The sequence below is a fragment of the Schistocerca serialis genome, chromosome 1 (assembly GCF_023864345.2).
Source record: "Schistocerca serialis cubense isolate TAMUIC-IGC-003099 chromosome 1, iqSchSeri2.2, whole genome shotgun sequence".
Classification (NCBI taxonomy): domain Eukaryota; kingdom Metazoa; phylum Arthropoda; class Insecta; order Orthoptera; family Acrididae; genus Schistocerca; species Schistocerca serialis.
In genome coordinates, this window is record NC_064638.1 from 752192467 (window position 1) to 752212416 (window position 19950).

General features: G+C 38.6%; 1 protein-coding gene across 1 annotated transcript in view; it reads right to left on the reverse strand.

Annotated features, from left to right (window-relative positions):
* Positions 1-246: 246 nt before the first annotated feature.
* The window catches only part of LOC126482090 (lipopolysaccharide-induced tumor necrosis factor-alpha factor homolog), a 122731-nt gene continuing 103027 nt past the window's right edge, over positions 247-19950 (reverse strand). Inside the window, exon 4 of the mRNA XM_050106069.1 lies at positions 247-570. Within this exon, the coding sequence (XP_049962026.1) occupies positions 468-570 (103 nt within the window). The 3' untranslated portion in view covers positions 247-467. The remainder of the gene's footprint in view (positions 571-19950) is intronic.

The following is a 19950-nucleotide window of genomic DNA, read 5'->3' on the forward strand; positions in this document are numbered from 1 at the left end:
CACATATGTTTATGTGAGAAAGTGCAGTGAGCATTAAATTTGTGAATTAAATGGCCTCTTAATGTTTCCATGAATACATTTGCAGTGGTATGTGTGAATATTAGACCTGCAAAATGGCGTGTTTAGAGGATAAATGTGGAGAACTGTCATTAATATTTTGTTCACATTTCATATGTTAAGAGTCTTAACATTGTTAAAACAATTGCTTCTATTTGATTTATATCAGTAACAAATAAAAGATCTGAGTGAAGAATAAATATTTTTATTACTCCCCAAAAGTCATAAAAATGAATAATTACAGATAAAGGCTGAGCACAATTTTCAACTTTTGTTCATATAAAAAAGTATGAAAAGTACAGGAAACAAATGGAAGTTAAAATCATAGCAGCTAAGTTAGTGATGACTGGTTGCATTGTGTGAATTACATATATCATAATATAGAAGTTAAAATAAGTGCAAGATATAAATTAGTTATCATATGCTCCCAGGAATGCATTGCATCCCGGACAGTAGTGCTCCTTTACTCTGCAGCATCCTGTGCAGTAAGGGACGCATATACAGGGCCAGCAACTGCAAGAACAGAAAGAAAAAAAGCGTTCAGAATATCACAAATAAAATGGAAATCATATGACACTGATTTAACCGCTATGACTCATTGGAGTCCAGTCATTAGTTCGAAAGGAATACAGATTGTGGCACCTCAGAACACAGCAGGTTTACAAAATCATGTGACTTAACAAATGTATGCATTAAATGCCGATTATATTAGTCTCTAGCTACCACAAATAAGTTTGCTGGTTTTTACCTCCAGATCTGTGAAGCCTAGAAGAGAGGAAGTACATCCAAAAGGCACCCGTACTCGTGGATAAGGGGCAACTGCACCCCCTCCACCCACCCTAGCTCTCAGGGGAAGGAAAGAATTTGGTGTATTCTTGTGTTTTTCTATCAATAAAATGATTTAAATGTTGGTATTATGCAGGTTAACAACAGAGTTAGAACAGGCTACCAATTAGTCACCAGTCATCTTCCAAAATATTAAAAATAAACCACATCCCCCAACAAACTATCTTATGTCCTTGAGTACATCCTGAACAAATAATAACAAGTGCTCACAATGATGGTGCTAATGGAGATATGAGTTAAAGCTTTCACGTAAACTGTCTTCAGTATAACTGGACTGACGTGACTGTTTATCCAGGAAATTTCTATCAACCACTTATAAATCATGGATTTTTCACTGATATTACATGGTTGTAATATGGGAAAGTGTCAGAATATGAAGTGTCATTACATGAATTCACTGTCAGGCAGTATGTTCTGTATGAACATTTGCAGTATTGTGCCATTATAACGGCAATATAAGCCACAGACACTTATAATTATGAAAACAAACTAAAGATGTATTGTTAAAACATCCAGCGGGAAGTAAGACTATCAAGCTCATCTGAAGTTAAGAATGGTGCATTCTGGAAAATTCTACCTCCAACTTTTTAAGCCATTAGAATTTTTAAACTGAAAAAGGTACACAATGAATGGAATGTTGCAACGAATATGAAAAAAGAACTGTTAAATTAATAGGTAAGTATGAAAACCTTTAAGACAACAGAACAATATGATGCAAAGTGGCACTGGACAGATTTAACGGACTGCAGCAGAGGAGCTTCTCAATTCAGAGCTAATAATCAATGCAGAAAATACAGCACTGCTACCCAGTAATTGGTTACCCCATCACTGGCCAAAGAACAACTACACAATCAAAACAAGTACTGCTCAATGGAGTAAGGAAGAGAAATAAATACAGAATTGAAATAAAGTTCATTTCTGATCTCCTAACATATGACTTGGTATCTCTGAAAGTAAAAAAAAAATGAAGAAGAAAGATGAAAAGTTATCAAAAACCTATATATGAAAGTGTGTAGAGAAGAGTAATGTAATCAAGGAACAAATGGAGAAAATGGCAAGTAAACAAAGATAAGTCGGTGCTACTTCCTGATAACAGTGCTACTTACATCCAAATTATGGGGAGGTAGCAGGGGGATTGTTCTATCTGCCGTCTAAAAAATGGTTTGACTTTCTCTTAGTAATCAAGTTTTTCAAAAATTCTCTATGCAGAATTTTACCTGTTGAGCTGTAAGTTACAGTGAAAGTATGTGATATTTTTCAGATGTTTTCTGTGTGTGAAACTATCTGGTGAATGACCTTGAATTCTCACACTATTTAACACTGTGATATTTTCATTGCTTTGTAATATGGAACTCAGTGCACAAGTTTTGAACTGAAATTAGTGAGAACAACATACAATAAATACAAGACTTCCAAAAAGATATGTAACACTTTAAAATTTATTCATTGTGACATATGTTTCTAGTGCATCATGAGTTCACAATTTTGAGTAACATTTCATAGGGTTAAGAATTGTAAACAGACTTCAGCACTTTTACACAAAACTTGGCTAGAGTTATGACTAACTCCACCATACCTACATCAGGCCTAGTGGTCTAGTGGTAAAGTGCATGCCTGAAAACAGAAGTTTGCAGGATTGAATCCTAATTGAACTATGGAAATTTTTCAGTCTGCCTTCAACTTAGCCTTCACCTCTTAATGATGTGAAGATCTGCCAGGAATGACACATGGTTTGGATTCACATTAAACTGAGGTTCTATTTCCCAGGTAAGATTGCTGGAGTAGGTTGGGAACATGCAAGTTGCTGAATTGGCATCCAACTGGAAGACTTTCATCAGACTGTTGAGCCACATGAAATTATTATTACCATATCTGTATATTTTTATGAATGCCACACTTATTAAATCATATTCTCATTCTGAAGAGAGATAATCTTGAAAGATGGTGCAATTGAAACTGTAGTGATCTGTCTATTCTGTATGAATGGGCTGTAAAGTTGCTTACACAGATAGAAAATGTCTTGGCTTAATTGCTGAAAGATCTATTTCCAACATCAAGTGGAATCTGAAGTTCAGTATGTGTACTTCCTTGTCAGATTTTATTGGGTCAGTGATTAAGGAGAGAAGGGATCTCCTCCACAAAACAGAAGAAAACAAGACACATGAAAAATACAACGTAATCCTTTCCCATTTATCCAGAATTTGATCAATCTCTCAAGAATTTTTGTACAGCACATTATTCTCTCTCTCTCTCTCTTTCTCTCTCTGTGGTTGAAGATCCATATCCATTCTTGGAAACAAACATGCAATGCAGATAATGCCCATCCAGATTTATTACAGGTGTTATTTTGGCATTTTTTTTTTTTAAAAGTACAACTTAACTGACAAGAAATGTTTTTCTTCTTTGAACAACAGTATTTCTTTTTCAAAAATGGAATTACCTGCACAGTAGGCAGAACACTCACACAGCCAGAGAGCTTAATCTTTGCATTTGTACCAAAAGCTTAAATTACTTTTTCAAACACTTTTTTGATTACTGATATATCCTTCTAGACTCAAGAGATTTCTTGAAGCACATAGGTCTAATACACTATGGAGTAGCTCACAATCTTCTGTTTCAATTCATATTTCAAGATAATACAAATGACTCATTTGGCTTCAAGAAAAGTTGAAAAAGATCATTGTTATTATCAATTCACCCTTACATCGTCCCAAAATTTCAGCTGTCCATCTGTAATATTCAAATTTAGAACAGAGAGAGCTGAACTCCTTTTTGTATTGGAGGTAGTTCACAATCAGGTTTGGTTCACAATCAGGTTTGATGTTATAACTTGCATCATCCTAAAATTATAATCTTCAGTTTCTTTGCCATCAGTGTGTTTAAAGTGCGCAATAGCAAGAGTTTTGAGTCATTGTCACACATTCTCATCTTTGTCATATTCATCTGCTGTTTGGAATTAAAAGCCCTTTCCTGAACAAAGATCCATTCTCTTCTTCTCTAAATGTGGACCTCATGCTCAGGTTTGAGTGGCCTGCTCTAATTTTGAAATTCCCTCAACCTATCCCTCCCTTCTCTCTGGGAAAGAAACTTAAAGTTCTACAGGTCAGGATAGATACTTTTACTTCTATATGTGTATCAGAAGTACTAAATATTTTGCTTGCTGGAGGTAAATAATGGCCAGCAGTTCTGTTGAATTTAATAGCTTTTTTATTGGTTGTCTTTTTGATGTGCGTACATGCTGTCTGAAACGTAATCAGATATTTTTTCAAGCTTACTTTTGGACGTCCTTGGCTGTGTTTCCATTCATTTCCGAGTTTATCTGCACCCTGAAAACTTCCTGTACGGTTGTTGAGGATAAAGTGGGTGATACGGAAACTCCTTGCATGATCCCTCTTTCAGCTCTTAATTACCTACTGTCCTAATGAGACCTATGGGATACTGTAGCACTGATATATAGGCCTACATATATATTTAACAGTGTACTAACATGTACCACATCAGTGCCTTTTTTCTTAAGGGCCATTGGTGTAGATTTTGCTGTTATTGAACAAAAAGTTTTCTCATAATTTGTGGACTAGTCTGTTCTATAATTTTGTTCATGACTTTTGTAGCCAGCACATAGCTTTGGTTGATTAAAATTTAATGTGTTTTTTAACTTCTTCTCTCACTGTAATATGTGACAATCTGACAACATACATGGTGTATAAAAAAAATCATCCAATTTCGCACATCTATATTTCTGAAACTAATGAACATATACAATGAATTTTGTTTTTTGATGAACAGGAAACTCAAAAAGTTTTTTTTTTCATATCTTCTCATAGGTGTTCAAAATGCCTCCTTGAGATGCACACATATGTCAATGCAGTATTCAAATTGTTCCCACACTGCAGTGAGCATGCCTTGAGTTCCAACTTCCACAGCTGCTGTTATGTGATGTCTCAGTTCATTCATTGTTGTTGGTAATGGAGACACATAAACAAAGTCTTTTATGAACCTACACATGAAATAATTACATACAGTCTGGTCCAGTGACCTTGGAGGCCAGTAATGTAAGGCTGAATGATTTGGTCCAGCGTGACTGAGCCATTGTTCAGTAATCCTTTTATTTAAAAGTTCCTGCACTTCCAGATGGCAGTGTGGCGGTGCCTCATCCTGTTGGTAAATGAAGTCATTTGAATCAGTCTCCAACTGTGAGAAAAGAAATTCTCAAGCATATCGAGATATGTGCTTCCTGTGACAGAGTTCTTGGCAAAGAAAAATGGACCATACACCTTTTCCCATGAAAATGCACAAAATGCATTAAGTTTTGGATAGTCCTCCTCACATTGTACAACTTAATGTGGTTGATCAGTACCCCATATTCTCACTTTATGATGGTTCACCTTTTCATTTAAATGGAATGTTGCCTCATCGCTAAACACTAAGCATGGAAGAAAAATATCATCCTCCATCTTGCCAAGAATGAAATTACAGAACTCCACACATTGTTGTTTGTCACCTTCAAGAAGAGCTTGCAGTAGCTGAATTTTGCAATGTTTCATGTGTAAATTTCGACTCAGTCCATGCCAGATGGACATTGAGGGCATGTTGAGCTGTCAACCTGTATGGCAAAAGGATTTCTGCAGACTCCTTGTGAAACTATGGTGGATGCGTTCGATGTCTGTGTCAGACACTTGGGGATGGCCCAGCAATTTTCCTTTACACTAACAACCTGTTTCTCAGAACTGTTTATGCCATCATCTGATGCTCTGTGCTGTATGAGGATCCAGACTATATCTAGTACGAAAGTCACACTGAACAGTTATTACTGAACTGCACTGTGCAAAACATAGAACACAAAACACTTTCTGTAGTCCCGACACCATTCTTACTAGAACTGAAGTGGTCACTCACTGCTGCTACCTAATGGGAGCCGTGTAAAACTCAATAGTTCACTCTTTCCGACAGAACATTGTTCATGTACATATCTTAAATAACATAATAATTATGATTTTTTAAAAATTCAGATGATTCTTTTTGATACACCCTGTATTTATATATGTTCGCCATTCCATAGATATCCATTTCAGAAAAAAAAAGAGAAATTAACTATATGAAGAGCAGAACCAAGAAACAAATCCACACAATTCATGTATCCTTTTCTTCTCATACAAGTTTTTCTAAAAGTTGGCTAAGCAACTGTTGCTGGTAAGCTGTTTGCTTTGGAACACAGTAGAGAAAATTTTGCTTTCCAATTTATACAGGAAGCAATAAGCATTGAAATCCTACCAACAGAGGTACCTTTGTCAAACCAAATTGAGACAATGCAGTTGTTAGTAAATGAATGTTCTGAGGCTGAATACAAGAAAGTCAGTTAAAAAGTAATGGTAACAAGGTCAGCTGTCAAATAAATATTATGAAAATCTGCAGTGATGGATTCTAAATAAAAGAAGAGAAGAAGGAGGCTTCATGGAAATGAAAATAGAAGAAAGTGGATTGATAAAAAATGGAAGAGAATTACATGATAAACTCTACAATAAGAAATAATCTCTCAGAATGACTGAACATAGTACACTCCAAATTTTTTGAATCAGATACAGATTTACTGAAATAAAGATGCCACATAAATGAACACTGCATGTGAAGGAATATATCCAGGATGGAAAGCATACTAAACACAAACAGAACATTATGTTTTATCTTACAGATACGATAAAAATCCATATTTTGCAACTCAGTGTGCCAAACATGTTTCACCTATTCATATTAGCTATCTTCAGTGGCCTGTAATGCAGAGAAAATAAATTACAGGTATTTTGATAACAGATTAAGTGATTTTTTTGAGTCATCAGTCTTCTGACTGGTCTGATGTGGCCCAACACAATTTCCTCTCCTGTGCCAACCTTTTCATATTGAGAGTAACACTTGCATCCTACATACTCAGTTATTTATTAACAAAGAGGTAGAGGGGCTGGCCAGTACTTACCTCAGCTCAGTACAGCCGATAGATACACAAAAAACAGAACCAAAAATTTACGTTCCTAGCTTTCGGAACAAATGTTCCTTCATCAGGGAGGAGAGAGGGGAAAGAAAGGGAAGACGGGAAAGTGGATTCAGTTACTCACAACCTAGGTTATGAAGCAACAGGGAAAGGAAAACAGGGAGGGTAGCAAGGATGGAGGCATGGTTGTCAGAGGGAAGCCAAAGATATTCTACTGTAAGTACTGTGCCAGCTTCAAACCAAAGAGGATGCATACAGAAGTAAAGAGGTATATAGTATAAAGATAAACACAACTATGTAGGATGAAAAGATGTGTGAATGGCTAAAGAGGAAAGGGAAAGAGGAGAAGACTTAAGAGTAAATGGGAGTGAGGTTGTTTAACGTAGGTTCAGTCCAGGGGGATGGCGGGATGAAAGTATGTGTTGGAGTGCAAAGTTCCCATCTCCGCAGTTCAGAGGGACTGGTGTTGGGTGGGAGAAGCCAAATGGCACATATGGTGTAGCAAGTTCCTAGGTCCCTAGAATTATGCTGGAGGGCATGCTCCGCTACTGGGTATTGGACATCTCCTGGGCGGACAGTTCGTCTGTGTCCATTCATGCACTCCGCCAGTTTAGTTGTTGTCATACCGATGTAAAAGGCTGTGCAGTGCAGGCATGTCAGCTGATAAATGACGTGTAGTTTCACACGTGGCCCTGCCTTGAATTGTGTATGTTTTACCAGTAGCAGGGCTGGAGTAGGTGGTTGTGGGGGCAGGTTTTGCAGCAGGGTCGGTTACAGGGGTAGGAACCACTGGGTAGAGAAGGTAGTCTGGGAATATTGTAGGGTTTAACAAGGATGTTATGGAGGTTAGGGGGGCGACAAAAGGCAACTCTGAGTGGTGTGGGGAGAATTTTGTCAAGGGATGATCTCATTTCAGGGGTTGACTTGAGAAAGTCATATCCCTGGCGGAGTAATTTGTTGATGTATTCGGGGCCAGGATAATATTGGGTGACAAGGGGGATGCTTCTGTGTGGTCTGGGGGTAGGAACATTGTTGTTGGATGGGGAGGAATGTATTGCTCGGGAGATCTGTTTGTGGACAAGGTCTGCAGGATAGTTGTGGGATAGGAAAGCACTGGTCAGGTTATTGGTGTAACTGTTGAGGGATTCGTCACTGGAGCAGATACGTTTGCCACAAATACCTAGGCTGTAGGGAAGGGAGCGTTTGATGTGGAATGGATGGCAGCTATCAAAGTGAAGGTACTGTTGTTTGTTTGTGGGTTTGATATGGACAGAGGTGTGGACGTGAGCTTCAGCAAGATGAAGGTCAACATCCAGGAAGGTGGCTTGGGTTTTGGAGAAGGACCAGGTGAAATTCAGATTCGAAAAGGAGTTGAGATTATGGAGGAAATTAAGGAGTGTTTATTCACCATGAGTCCAGACCACAAAGATATTTCTTTCTCAAATTAAGATGTATAGTTGATACCATGCACTTTTTGCCATTGCTAGTCTGCTATTTATGTCCCTCTTGTTCCACCCGTCATAGGTTACTTTGCTGCCTAGGTAGCAGAATTCCTTAACTTTCCAGTCAGCAGATCCTGTAATTCTTCTTCACTTTCACCATGACAGCAATGTCAACAGCAAATTTTTTCTGTGATATCATTTCACCTTGAAATTTAACCCCACTCTTGAACATTTCTTTTATTTCTGTCATTACTTCGAGTACTTTGTTCCTTGTCGTTCCATCTACTGTTCCTTCTTAGTTATTGTGCATAATGTTTATTATCAGTTTTTCTCTATAACTTAGCCCTATTTTCTCAGAATTTCGAACATCTTGCACCATTTTACATTGACAAATGCTAATTCCAGGTCAACATATCCTATGGACATGTCTTTATTTTTCTTCAGCCCTGCTTCCATTATGAACCACAATGTCAGAACTGCCTCTCTGGTTCCTTTACCTCAGCCAAACTCATCCTCATCTAACAGATCCACAATTTTCTTTTCTATTGTTCTGTGCATTATTTTTATCAACAACTTGGACGCATGAGCTGTTAAGCCACTGTTGCGATAATTCTCACACTTGTTAGCTCTTGCCATCTTTTTATAAATTATATAACTATTCCCAAATTTATGGTTGTGTTTTATACTCTTACATTAATTTTTATGTCATTTACATGTATCTATGTACTGGGTATGTACTAGATGCACAGAGTACAGGTTTCTTCCAACAGATAGGTCACATCTGAACATTTCACTGAACATAAGTTGTACTGTAGCACACTGCAAACAGTCTTAATAGTATGTGTTAGGGCTGACTGAAGGATCATGGGAGCTGTAGTGCGTGAGAGTAGAGGGTTGTGTTGGAGTATGAATGGAGGGGATATTTGTGTGTGTGTGTGTGTGTGTGTGTGTGTGTGAGTGAGTGAGTGAGTGAGTGAGTGAGAGAGAGAGAGAGAGAGAGAGCGCTTTTATTGAGCATATGTATGAAACTGCCTTTCTGTAGAATGAAAATTTTCTTTCTTTTGTTGTACGGTATTTGATTGGCTCAGTCTCTTCAACACTTTTTTGCCAGTTTTTATTTTAAAATGGTTTTCATTTGCAGGGTGTCCAGAAAAGGGTTCTAACATTTACAGAGGTTGCAGTACGCATCAAGGGAAGGATGAAAGTTCCTATAAACATTGCTTGTAAACTTTATATCTTCGGAGTTATGGTCTGCATGTATCTGGGGAGCATATCTTGCAAACCGTGCACTTTGCCACGAGATAAATGAGGAAGCAGCATACATACTACACGTTTATGCAGCACAAGGTGTTTGCATCAGTATCAAGCATGCACCCAACAGAAGAACACACACACAGTATTCCACAGTGCGCTACAGTATGTAGTGTATCAGTCATGTATGTTATTTTCATCTGGTGTACCTGTAGCCTTCCTATGGTGCATTGTTTGTTGTGACGGCAGTAAATTACTGTAATCTGTTTCTGTGTCCATCACTGGATGTACAGCTCCCAATGGAGGCCTGCTGTTCAAAATAGAAGTTGGCAGGTATGATCTACCACTGGCAAGCAGATGGAAGTGGCCTACAGGCATGTAAACTGTATGTTGCCAAACATGCCCAACACCATACACCATCTGTAAACATTTTAGTACCCTGTTCCAGTGACTTTTGGAAACAGGATCCTTTGAACCATGAACACGGGGTTGTGGCAGATCTCAAACAACTCTCACACCTGGTATGAAGTAACGGTTACAAGAACATGTGGAAGTCAACCCTGGAACAAGTGTCCAAAGAATAGTTACAGCTGAAGGTGTTGCTACATGTGTTACCTGGACAGTGCTCCATGAACAGTTGCTCTATCCCTGCCATGTGCAGCAAGTCCAAGCTCTGCCATTATTGCAATTCTACCAGTGGTTTCTCCAAATGTGTGCACATAATCAACAGATCGCGGTGAAAGTGTTATTTACTGATCAGGTGGGCTTCATGAGAGACAGTATCATAAATTACCATGATATGTGTGTATGGACTGATGCCAATCCATGTGCACTTTAAGAGAGACAAGACATCAGCACACATTTAGTATCAATGTTTCAACAGGCATCTGTGGGGACAGATTGCTAGGTCCTTATGTTCTACACAACACTTTGAATGGTGTTTGGTATCTTCATTTCCTTTGGAATCTTTTACCTCTGTTGCTGAAGAATGTACCATTACATGAACAATTGCAAATGTGGTACATGCATGATGGAGCACCAGCCCATTTTCAACTTTGGATGAGGCGACACCTACCATGAGTCTATCAGGAGCAATGGATATGTCAGGGAGGGCCAATACCTTGGCCTGCCCATTCTGCTGACTTGAACCCTGTGGATGTTTGGCTTTGGGGGCATGTAAAGACCTTGGTGTATGTGATCCCTATAAATGATGTGGATACACTAAGGGAACATGTGTTCATTGCCTATAATGCAATCTGGCAACAATGACGGGTGTTCCAATGAATGCGTGATTCTACGAGGTGTAGGGTGGAAGGCTATATTGCAGTGAGTGGTGGTTACATCAAGCACATGTTGTAAAGAGTAGTGCAAAGACATGGTGATCACTGACAGTAGTAGTAGTAATATACTATAACTCTGAAGATATGAGGTTTATGACCCACATTTGTGGAAACTTTCTCTTCACTTGTTGCATACTACATCTTTCGTAAATATTGGAACCTTTTTTCAAGTCACCCTGTGTAAATAGAAAAGGTCTAACTTTTTATATAAATCTGGAGCTTTTTTCAAATTTTCTGCTAACTAGTGTCTGTATATTAATACTTTCAAAAATGTTCAAATGCGTATGAATCCGTAAGGAACCAAACTGCTGAAGTCATCGGTCCCTAAACTTCCACACTATGTAAACTAACTTACTAGCCAAAGTTACTGAGTCTGTGATGCACTGCCAGGTACTGAATTACTTTGAGGAAAACAACTTATTCCAAAACACACAGCACGGATTCTGCAAAGGGAGATCAACAGTGACAGCCACACTGGACTTATTAAAAACGATTCGACAGAGTTTTGAAGAGAAAGAGAGAGAGAGAGAGAGAGAGAGAGAGAGAGAGAGAGAGAAATACATAATCACGACGCTCGCTGTAAGACGAACATTGAAGTGCCATGGTGTCGCCTATCAAGTACACAAGACAGCTTTCCAACAGTCGCCCTAAAAATGTACAATCAACTGCCTCCAGAAGTGAAATCCCTGCCACTTGAATCATTTCGGAAAAAAATTGCTCAGGACTTGAAACAACATCCACTATATTCTTGGAAGAGTTTTTCAACAGTGGCTCTAGCGAATGGACAAAATAATAAATATTGTTATGTTTTATATATAATTTTGCCTAAATTTAATCTTCTTTATGTTCTCAGTTGACTGCACATTTAATTTTGCGTTTTACTTAAAGTACACGGTTATTACAAATGATTGAAGCGATTTCACAGCTCTACAATAACTTTATTATTTGAGATATTTTCACAATGCTTTGCACACACATACAAAAACTCAAAAAGTTTTTTTAGGCATTCACAAATGTTCGGTATGTGCCCCTTTAGTGATTCGGCAGACATCAAGCCGATAATCAAGTTCCTCCCACACTCGGCGCAGCATGTCCCCATCAATGAGTTCGAAAGCATCGTTGATGCGAGCTCGCAGTTCTGGCACGTTTCTTGGTAGAGGAGGTTTAAACACTGAATCTTTCACATAATCCCACAGAAAGAAATCGCATGGGGTTAAGTCGGGAGAGCGTGGAGGCCATGACATGAATTGCTGATCATGATCTCCACCACAAGCTATCCATTGGTTTTCCAGTCTCCTGTTTAAGAAATGCCAAACATCATGATGGAAGTGTGATGGAGCACCATCCTGTTGAAAGATGAAGTCAGCGCTGTCGGTCTCCAGTAGTGGCATGAGCCAATTTTCCAGCATGTCCAGATACACGTGTCCTGTAAAGTTTTTTTCGCAGAAGAAAAAGGGGCCGTAAACTTTAAACCGTGAGATTGCACAAAACACGTTAACTTTTGGTGAATTGCGAATTTGCTGCATGAATGCGTGAGGATTCTCTACCGCCCAGATTCGCACATTGTGTCTGTTCACTTCACCATTAAGAAAAAATGTTGCTTCATCAATGAAAACAAGTTTCGCACTGAACGCCTCCTCTTCCATGAGCTGTTGCAACCGCGCCGAAAATTCAAAGCGTTTGACTTTGTCATCGGGTGTCAGGGCTTGTAGCAATTGTAAACGGTATGGCTTCTACTTTAGCCTTTTCTGTAAGATTTTCCAAACCGTCAGCTGTGGTACGTTTAGCTCCCTGCTTGCTTTATTCGTAGACTTCCACGGGCTACGCATGAAACTTGCCCACACGCATTCAACCGTTTCTTCCCTCACTGCAGGCTGACCCGTTGATTTCCCCTTACAGAGGCATCCAGAAGCTTTAAACTGCGCATACCATCACCGAATGGAGTTAGCAGTTGGTGGATCTTCGTTGAACTTCGTCCTGAATTGTCGTTGCACTGTTATGGCTGACTGATGTGAGTGCATTTCAAGCACGACATACGCTTTCTCGGCTCCTGTTGCCATTTTGTCTCACTGCACTCTCGAGCGCTCTGGCAGCAGAAATCTGAAGTGCGGCTTCAGCCGAACAAAACTTTATGAGTTTTTCTACGTATAACAAAACTTTATGAGTTTTTCTACGTATCTGTAGTGTGCCGTGACCATATGTCAATGAATGGAGCTACAGTGAATTTATGAAATTGCTTCAATCATTTGTAATAGCCCTGTATATATTTTGCCAAAACGAAACTTTATGTGTGTGATCTAGATGGTTTTGTAAACATTTTGCTTTGTGGTATTTTCATTTGCTGCTATGAAGTTTTACTTTCCTGTTTAGTTATATTTCATTTTCTCTATGTTCTATGTGTTTTTGTGCACTGCATAAATATTTACTTTTATTTGTAATATAAATTTTGTATATGGCGTTGTATAAATGTTAGTTGATAATCTTTGTATTTGTGATGCAGTCTGTCCAGCCATGGCTGGTAAACAACGAAGATATAGTAATAGTAATAAACTGACTTATGGTAATAACCATGCACATGTGCACACGGGAGGAGTTAAACCGCCGGTGGGAGGGGTCGCGCAGTTCACTATGTGGCGCCTCAAGCCACGTGGGCGCGGTCACTCCACATGGCATTAATACTTTATGAAGGATCATAACTAGGCATACAACTAAGGAGACTTATTTTATTTGGAAATATCTTAAGCTTAACATTGCAGATAAAGCCAATTTTAGAAAGATTTACCTGTTTTTTCACTCTAACTAGAGGATTCATTATTTTTGATGACTAACACTGATTTTTTGTCAGAAAGAGCTGCTAGAGTACAACTAGAGTTGCTGGGGTCCAATTTTAGATTATTTATCACAATACAGTTTCCAATAAGGATTGCTGGACACAGTCCAGGAGTCATTAATTTTATTTCAGCTCCAATTACTGTCACTGATTTGGATGTAAAGGCAATAGCTAAATATTAAGAATAAAACACACTAACTAGTTGATTTCACTTCATAGAAAAACAATTATGTATCATAGAAATGAACAATGACTCAATCATGGTGTTTATTAAAAAACATATAGAAAGAATGCTGGCAAGAGATTTATGAAGTAGACTGTGCAAATGCATAATTTAACTCTTTCTTACACGTATTCCTAAAGCACTTTGAGGACTGTTTTCCCATAAAACAAGTCAGATAAAAATTAAGTAAAATGCCAAGGGATGGATAACACCTGGGATTAAAGTGCCCTGTGTTAGAAGAGAGAGCTCTATCTAATTCAGAGGATGAGGTTAATCAAAAATTGACATTCCATTACCACCAGTTTTTTAAAATCCTACAGTTATCATCTTCACTATCATGCCACGCTGGGACATTTATAGTACTTCTCCATTTCACCTGCCTTTCAAACATTCTTCTTCCGTAACAGTTTTGTTCCAATCCTGCTTCCTTCTTCTTAAACTGGTTTTATCAAGTTAACTATCTCAGTTCTATCATTCAGTTTTTCTACTCCAATTTCCTCCCAACTTCTTCATTTCTCACTCTGCTTGTCCTTGTTTCACCTAACCTACTACGTAGGAATTTCATTTCAATGGCTTGGATTCTCCTCTCCTCTCTTCTTGTCACTGTACAGACCTCTGATGTATATGACAATATGGATATAAATTACATCTTCTACAGCAATTCCTTAACTTCATCCCCCCACCCCTCTCACTTCACCAGACTAGGGGCCTCGCATACTGGTAAAATACATTTACTTTTGTGCCCTTTTGCTAATTCATTCTGCATTTTTGCATTCTGCGTTATCTAATGTCCTAAATTTTTGAAGGTGTCTGCTGTTTCAATTTCCTGACTTTTAATATAAATTTGCACTTCCCCTTCTCTGTCTCCTTTGGTCACTATCATAGTTCTGCATTTCATGCCATATTTCTTGATTTTTTGTTTTTTGTTTTTTTTGTTTTTCGTCTTTTTTTTTTTTTTGTTTAATATCTAGTAGTAGTTGTGTAACCTTCCTGGTCATTCCCCACAACACAGTATCAATGGCAAATAGCAATAACTTCATCTCTATGAGATGCTTCTGTCTCTTTCATGATTTCATTTACCATCATTAAAAATAATAATGGTGACAACACACTTTGTTGTTTCAACCCCATAACATTCCTACACCATTTAGCTCTCCCACTTGGCGCTGGACACAGTTGAAGTTTTTATCATACAATGCTTGAAGAATTTTGATTGTTAGTTCTAAAAGTTTTCCAATTCCCTTTCTCTTCAAACTTCCTCACTCCTTTCCTCTGGGGACACTATCATATGCTTTCAGTAAGTCAATGAATGTTATCAACAGATCTTTCCCATACACCCAATATCTTTCCATCAATTGCCTCATACTAAATATTGTGTCCAATGTCCAGTTTATACAATTCCGTACTGTAAATGGCATAACACAATTGATAAATAGAGACTATGAATGGAAGTCTGTTGCTAAGGTAGAATACTCAAAATTTCTGAGTGTGTGCATTGATGAGAAGTTTAATTGGAAGAAACACATTGACGATCTGCTGAAACGGTTAGGTTCAGCTACTTATGCTATTAGGGTTATTGCAAATTTTGGTGAAACATATCAGTAAATTAACCTACTATGCCTATTTTTATTCACTGCTTTTGTATGGCATCATATTTTGGGGCAATTCATCATTAAGAGAGAAAGTATTCATTGCACAAAGGCGTGTAATCAGCATAATAGCTGGAGCCCACCCAAGATCACCTTGCAGACATTTATTTAAGGAACTCAAAATATTCACAGTACCTTCACAATACATATATTCCCTTATGAAATTTGTCATTAATAACCCATCCCATTTCAAAAAGATCAGTGAAGTTCACAGCTACAACACTGTAAGAAAGGATGATTTTCACTATTCTTTGGCACAGAAAGGGGTGAATTATGCTGCCACAAAAATCTTTGGTCATTTGCCAATTCTTCAGGCACACAGTTTTTAGTCTACACGTATCTTAGCAGGCTATGTAAACACTGAAATCCAGTAGGTTTAGCTGCCTTTATCATTCCAACAGTTATTTCATCTATCCCACGTGCCTTTCTCATTTTCATTCTTCTAATCACTAGTTGCACTTCTAACATCCTAATATCTTTTTGTTTATGCAAGTCCATTTCCCCCCCACCATACGTCTGTTATCTTTCCATCACTATATGTTGCATTTATTAGTTTGCCACAGTACTCTTGCCATCTTTTCCTTATCTCCTCTGGCTGTGTTACTTAGATTTCCGCTTTCAAACACAAGAAAAATAACAGTGTTAATGAAATCGAATTCCTACAAAATAACTGGGTACCAAAATTAATATTTACTTCTGTTCACAGTGTCAATGAACACTGCACTCATCAATAAACATCCAAATACAAATGCACTATATGATTCATCAACAAAAGTGGGTTTCAATAACAAAACAGGTCTAAGCAGATTACAAAATTAATTAGGCCGCTAAAAAATGTAAACTGGTGGTGTCTTCAGAAGATTATTAAAACTGTGTGCTGCTGCTACATCTATATACATACTCCACCATCATATGGTGCATGAGGGAGAGTACCTTGTAGCACTACTAGTCATTTCCTTTCCTGTTCCACTCGCAAATAGAACAAGGGAAAAACAACAATCTATGTGTCTCCATATGAGCCCTAATTTCTCTTATCTTCATGAACCTTCCATGAAATGTATATTGGTAGCAGTAGAACCATTCTGCAGTCAGCTTCAAATGCTGGTTCTCTAAATTTTCTCAGTCAAGTTTTGTGAAAAGAACATCTTCCCCTCAAGGGATTCTCATTTGAGTTCACAAACCATTGCCACAATACTCATGTGCTGACTGAACCTACTGATAACAAATCTAGCGAAGTGTCACTGAATTGCTTTGATGTCTTCCTTTAATCTGAGCTGGTAGGGACCCCAAACACTCAATCAGTACTCAAGAATGGGTCGCAACAGCGTTCTGTAGAGGTCTCATTTATAGATGAGCTATAGTTTCCTAAAATTCCCTCAATAAACTGAATTCAACCATTCACCTTCCCTACTACCGTCCTTATGGGCTCATTCCATTTCACATCACTTTCCAATGTTACGCCTAAATAGTGTCAAGCAGCACACTATCAATGCTGCATTAAAACATTATGGGACTGTTTTTCCTACTTCTCTGCATTAAGTTACATTTTTCTACATTTAGAGCAAGGTGCCATTCATCACACCAAATAGAAAAGCTACCTAAGTCATCTTCTATCCTACTACAGCCACTAAATGACGCGACTACCCTTAAGTTGCCATTGTAATCTGTAGTAATCTATCATTGTTGCAATAACAATTTTTGAACCCGTTGATGCAATGCAACAAGCCCGTCCTCAGTTCAAGTATGAAGTGCCGACTCAGGGCATATTTTCTAACAGACTTAAATGCGATGTAGTAACATTCCTCTGAATGTAACTACAGAAAACAGTCCCCTAATTAAGGAGGCATTTTACCCTTCCAGTCTTTTTTAAAAATAGCTTTGAGGAAGTTATTTATGATAATTACTGAGTCACTTTTGTGAGTAGAAACTGTTAACCGTCTCCCAGGTTCTACTTACATAAAGAATTTTCCACAAGAAAGTCATGTAAGACCCAAAAATAAAGTTCTGGAAGAGCTAAATAAGGCAAATTATCCAGTTGGGATATTCTGCAACCTCATCAAAACATTTGCCTGTGTAGACTTGGAAAATTAAAATGTTGCAGCTGTAAAGGAATCCCTTTTGCGTGGATGAAGACCAGTTCATAACAGAAAGAAGGTAGGGTCAGTGCCATACCATGTGAAAGGAATGAAACTAACTTCGTAATGGAGGAAAATAAGAATCACATATAGGTCTGCTCCTGTTCTTAAACTATGTAAGTGATTTGCCAATGACTTTAAAGGTTGGTTCAAAAACTAAAGTTTGCTGTTGACACAACCATACGAACCAAAGGCCTAATTCATTTTTACCAGGCACAGCTCTGATGATAGCTGTACAGGCCAACAGCAAATAAGTCTTAATCTCATGGAAACACGTATTATGCAGTTCCAAACAAGAAACAACAGCCTGAAGTAGACATTAATGATCACACACTAAACAAGATGACTCACATTACTCAATTTATATCCGATACTTTTTGCATATGAACTGCAATAACCATATCTTTGCTATCACAAAGATAATTTTGTCTATAACAATACCAGAGAAGGAAAGTTGCTGCTCACCATATAGCGGAGATGCTGAGTCGCGATAGGCACAATAAAAAGATTGTACAAACACACACACACACACACACACACACACACACACACACACACACACACCCATCTACGGTGTCAGAGAGCTGCGTGTGTGTGTTTGTGTGTGTGTGTGTGTGTGTGTGTGTGTGTGTGTGTGTGGGCGTGTGCGTGCGCAGGCTTGCACTTGCGTGCGCGGGCGTGCACGTGCGTGCGTGTGTGCATGTATGTATGTATACATGTATGAATATAATAGAGGGAAACATTCCACGTGGGAAAAATTATATATAAAAACAAAGATGAGGTGACTTACCGAACGAAAGCGCTGGCAGGTCGATAGACACACAAACAAACACAAACATACACACAAAATTCAAGCTTTTGCAACAAACTGTTGCCTCATCAGGAAAGAGGGAAGGAGAGGGAAAGACGGAAGGAGGTGGGTTTTAGGGTGAGGGTAAGGAGTCATTCCAATCCCGGGAGTGGAAAGACTTACCTTAGGGGGAAAAAAGGATAGGTATACACTCGCACACACACACATATCCATCCACACATACAGACACAAGCAGACATATTTGGTCTTTAAATATGTCTGCTTGTGTCTGTATGTGTGGATGGATATGTGTGTGTGTGCGAGTGTATACCTGTCCTTTTTTCCCCCTAAGGTAAGTCTTTCCGCTCCCAGGATTGGAATGACTCCTTACCCTCACCCTAAAACCCACCTCCTTCCGTCTTTCCCTCTCCTTCCCTCTTTCCTGATGAGGCAACAGTTTGTTGCGAAAGCTTGAATTTTGTGTGTATGTTTGTGTTTGTTTGTGTGTCTATCGACCTGCCAGCGCTTTTGTATACATGTATGTGTATCTACTGCTGACAAAGGCCTTATGACCGAAAGCTTTAATTGTATGAATCTTTTTATTGTGCCTATCGTGACTCAGGGCTTTGCTATATGGTGAGTAGCAACTTTCCTTCTCTGATATTGTTACATTCCATCCTCGATTTTGCATTGTTTAATAGTTTTGTCTATTATCTGCAATGAAGCAAGGTTAACACAGCATGTAACAGGCCAGAAAGAGATGTACAGAAGCGACGTTTGAGAATCAGATATGCTGGTGCAAATCGTAGTCTAAGGTTGTGGGGGAAGTCATAGACAAATAGGGACAACAGATAAGAGTCATGTGATGTGTGTTGTTGAGTAAGCACATTTTCTGGCTTTGCAACCTTAATTTACTGAATTTTATATGACAATGAATACCCGAATTCTGTTATTATACAGGGTGTTACAAAAAGGTGCGGCCAAACTTTCAGGAAACATTCCTCACACACAAAGAAAGAAAATATGTTACGTGGACATGTGTCCAGAAACGCTTACTTTCCATGTTAGAGCTCATTTTATTACTTCTCTTCAAATCACATTAATCATGGAATGGAAACACACAGCAACAAAATGTACCAGCGTGACTTCAAACACTGTTACAGGAAATGTTCAAAATGTCCTCCGTTAGCGAGGATAAATGCATCCACCCTCCGTCGCATGGAATCCCTGATGCGCTGATGCAGCCCTGGAGAATGGCGTATTGTATCACAGCCGTCCACAATACGAGCACGAAGAGTCTCTATTTGGTACCGGGGTTGCGTAGACAAAGAGCTTTCAAATGCCCCCATAAATGAAAGTCAAGAGGGTTGAGGTCAGAAGAGCGTGGAGGCCATGGAATTGGTC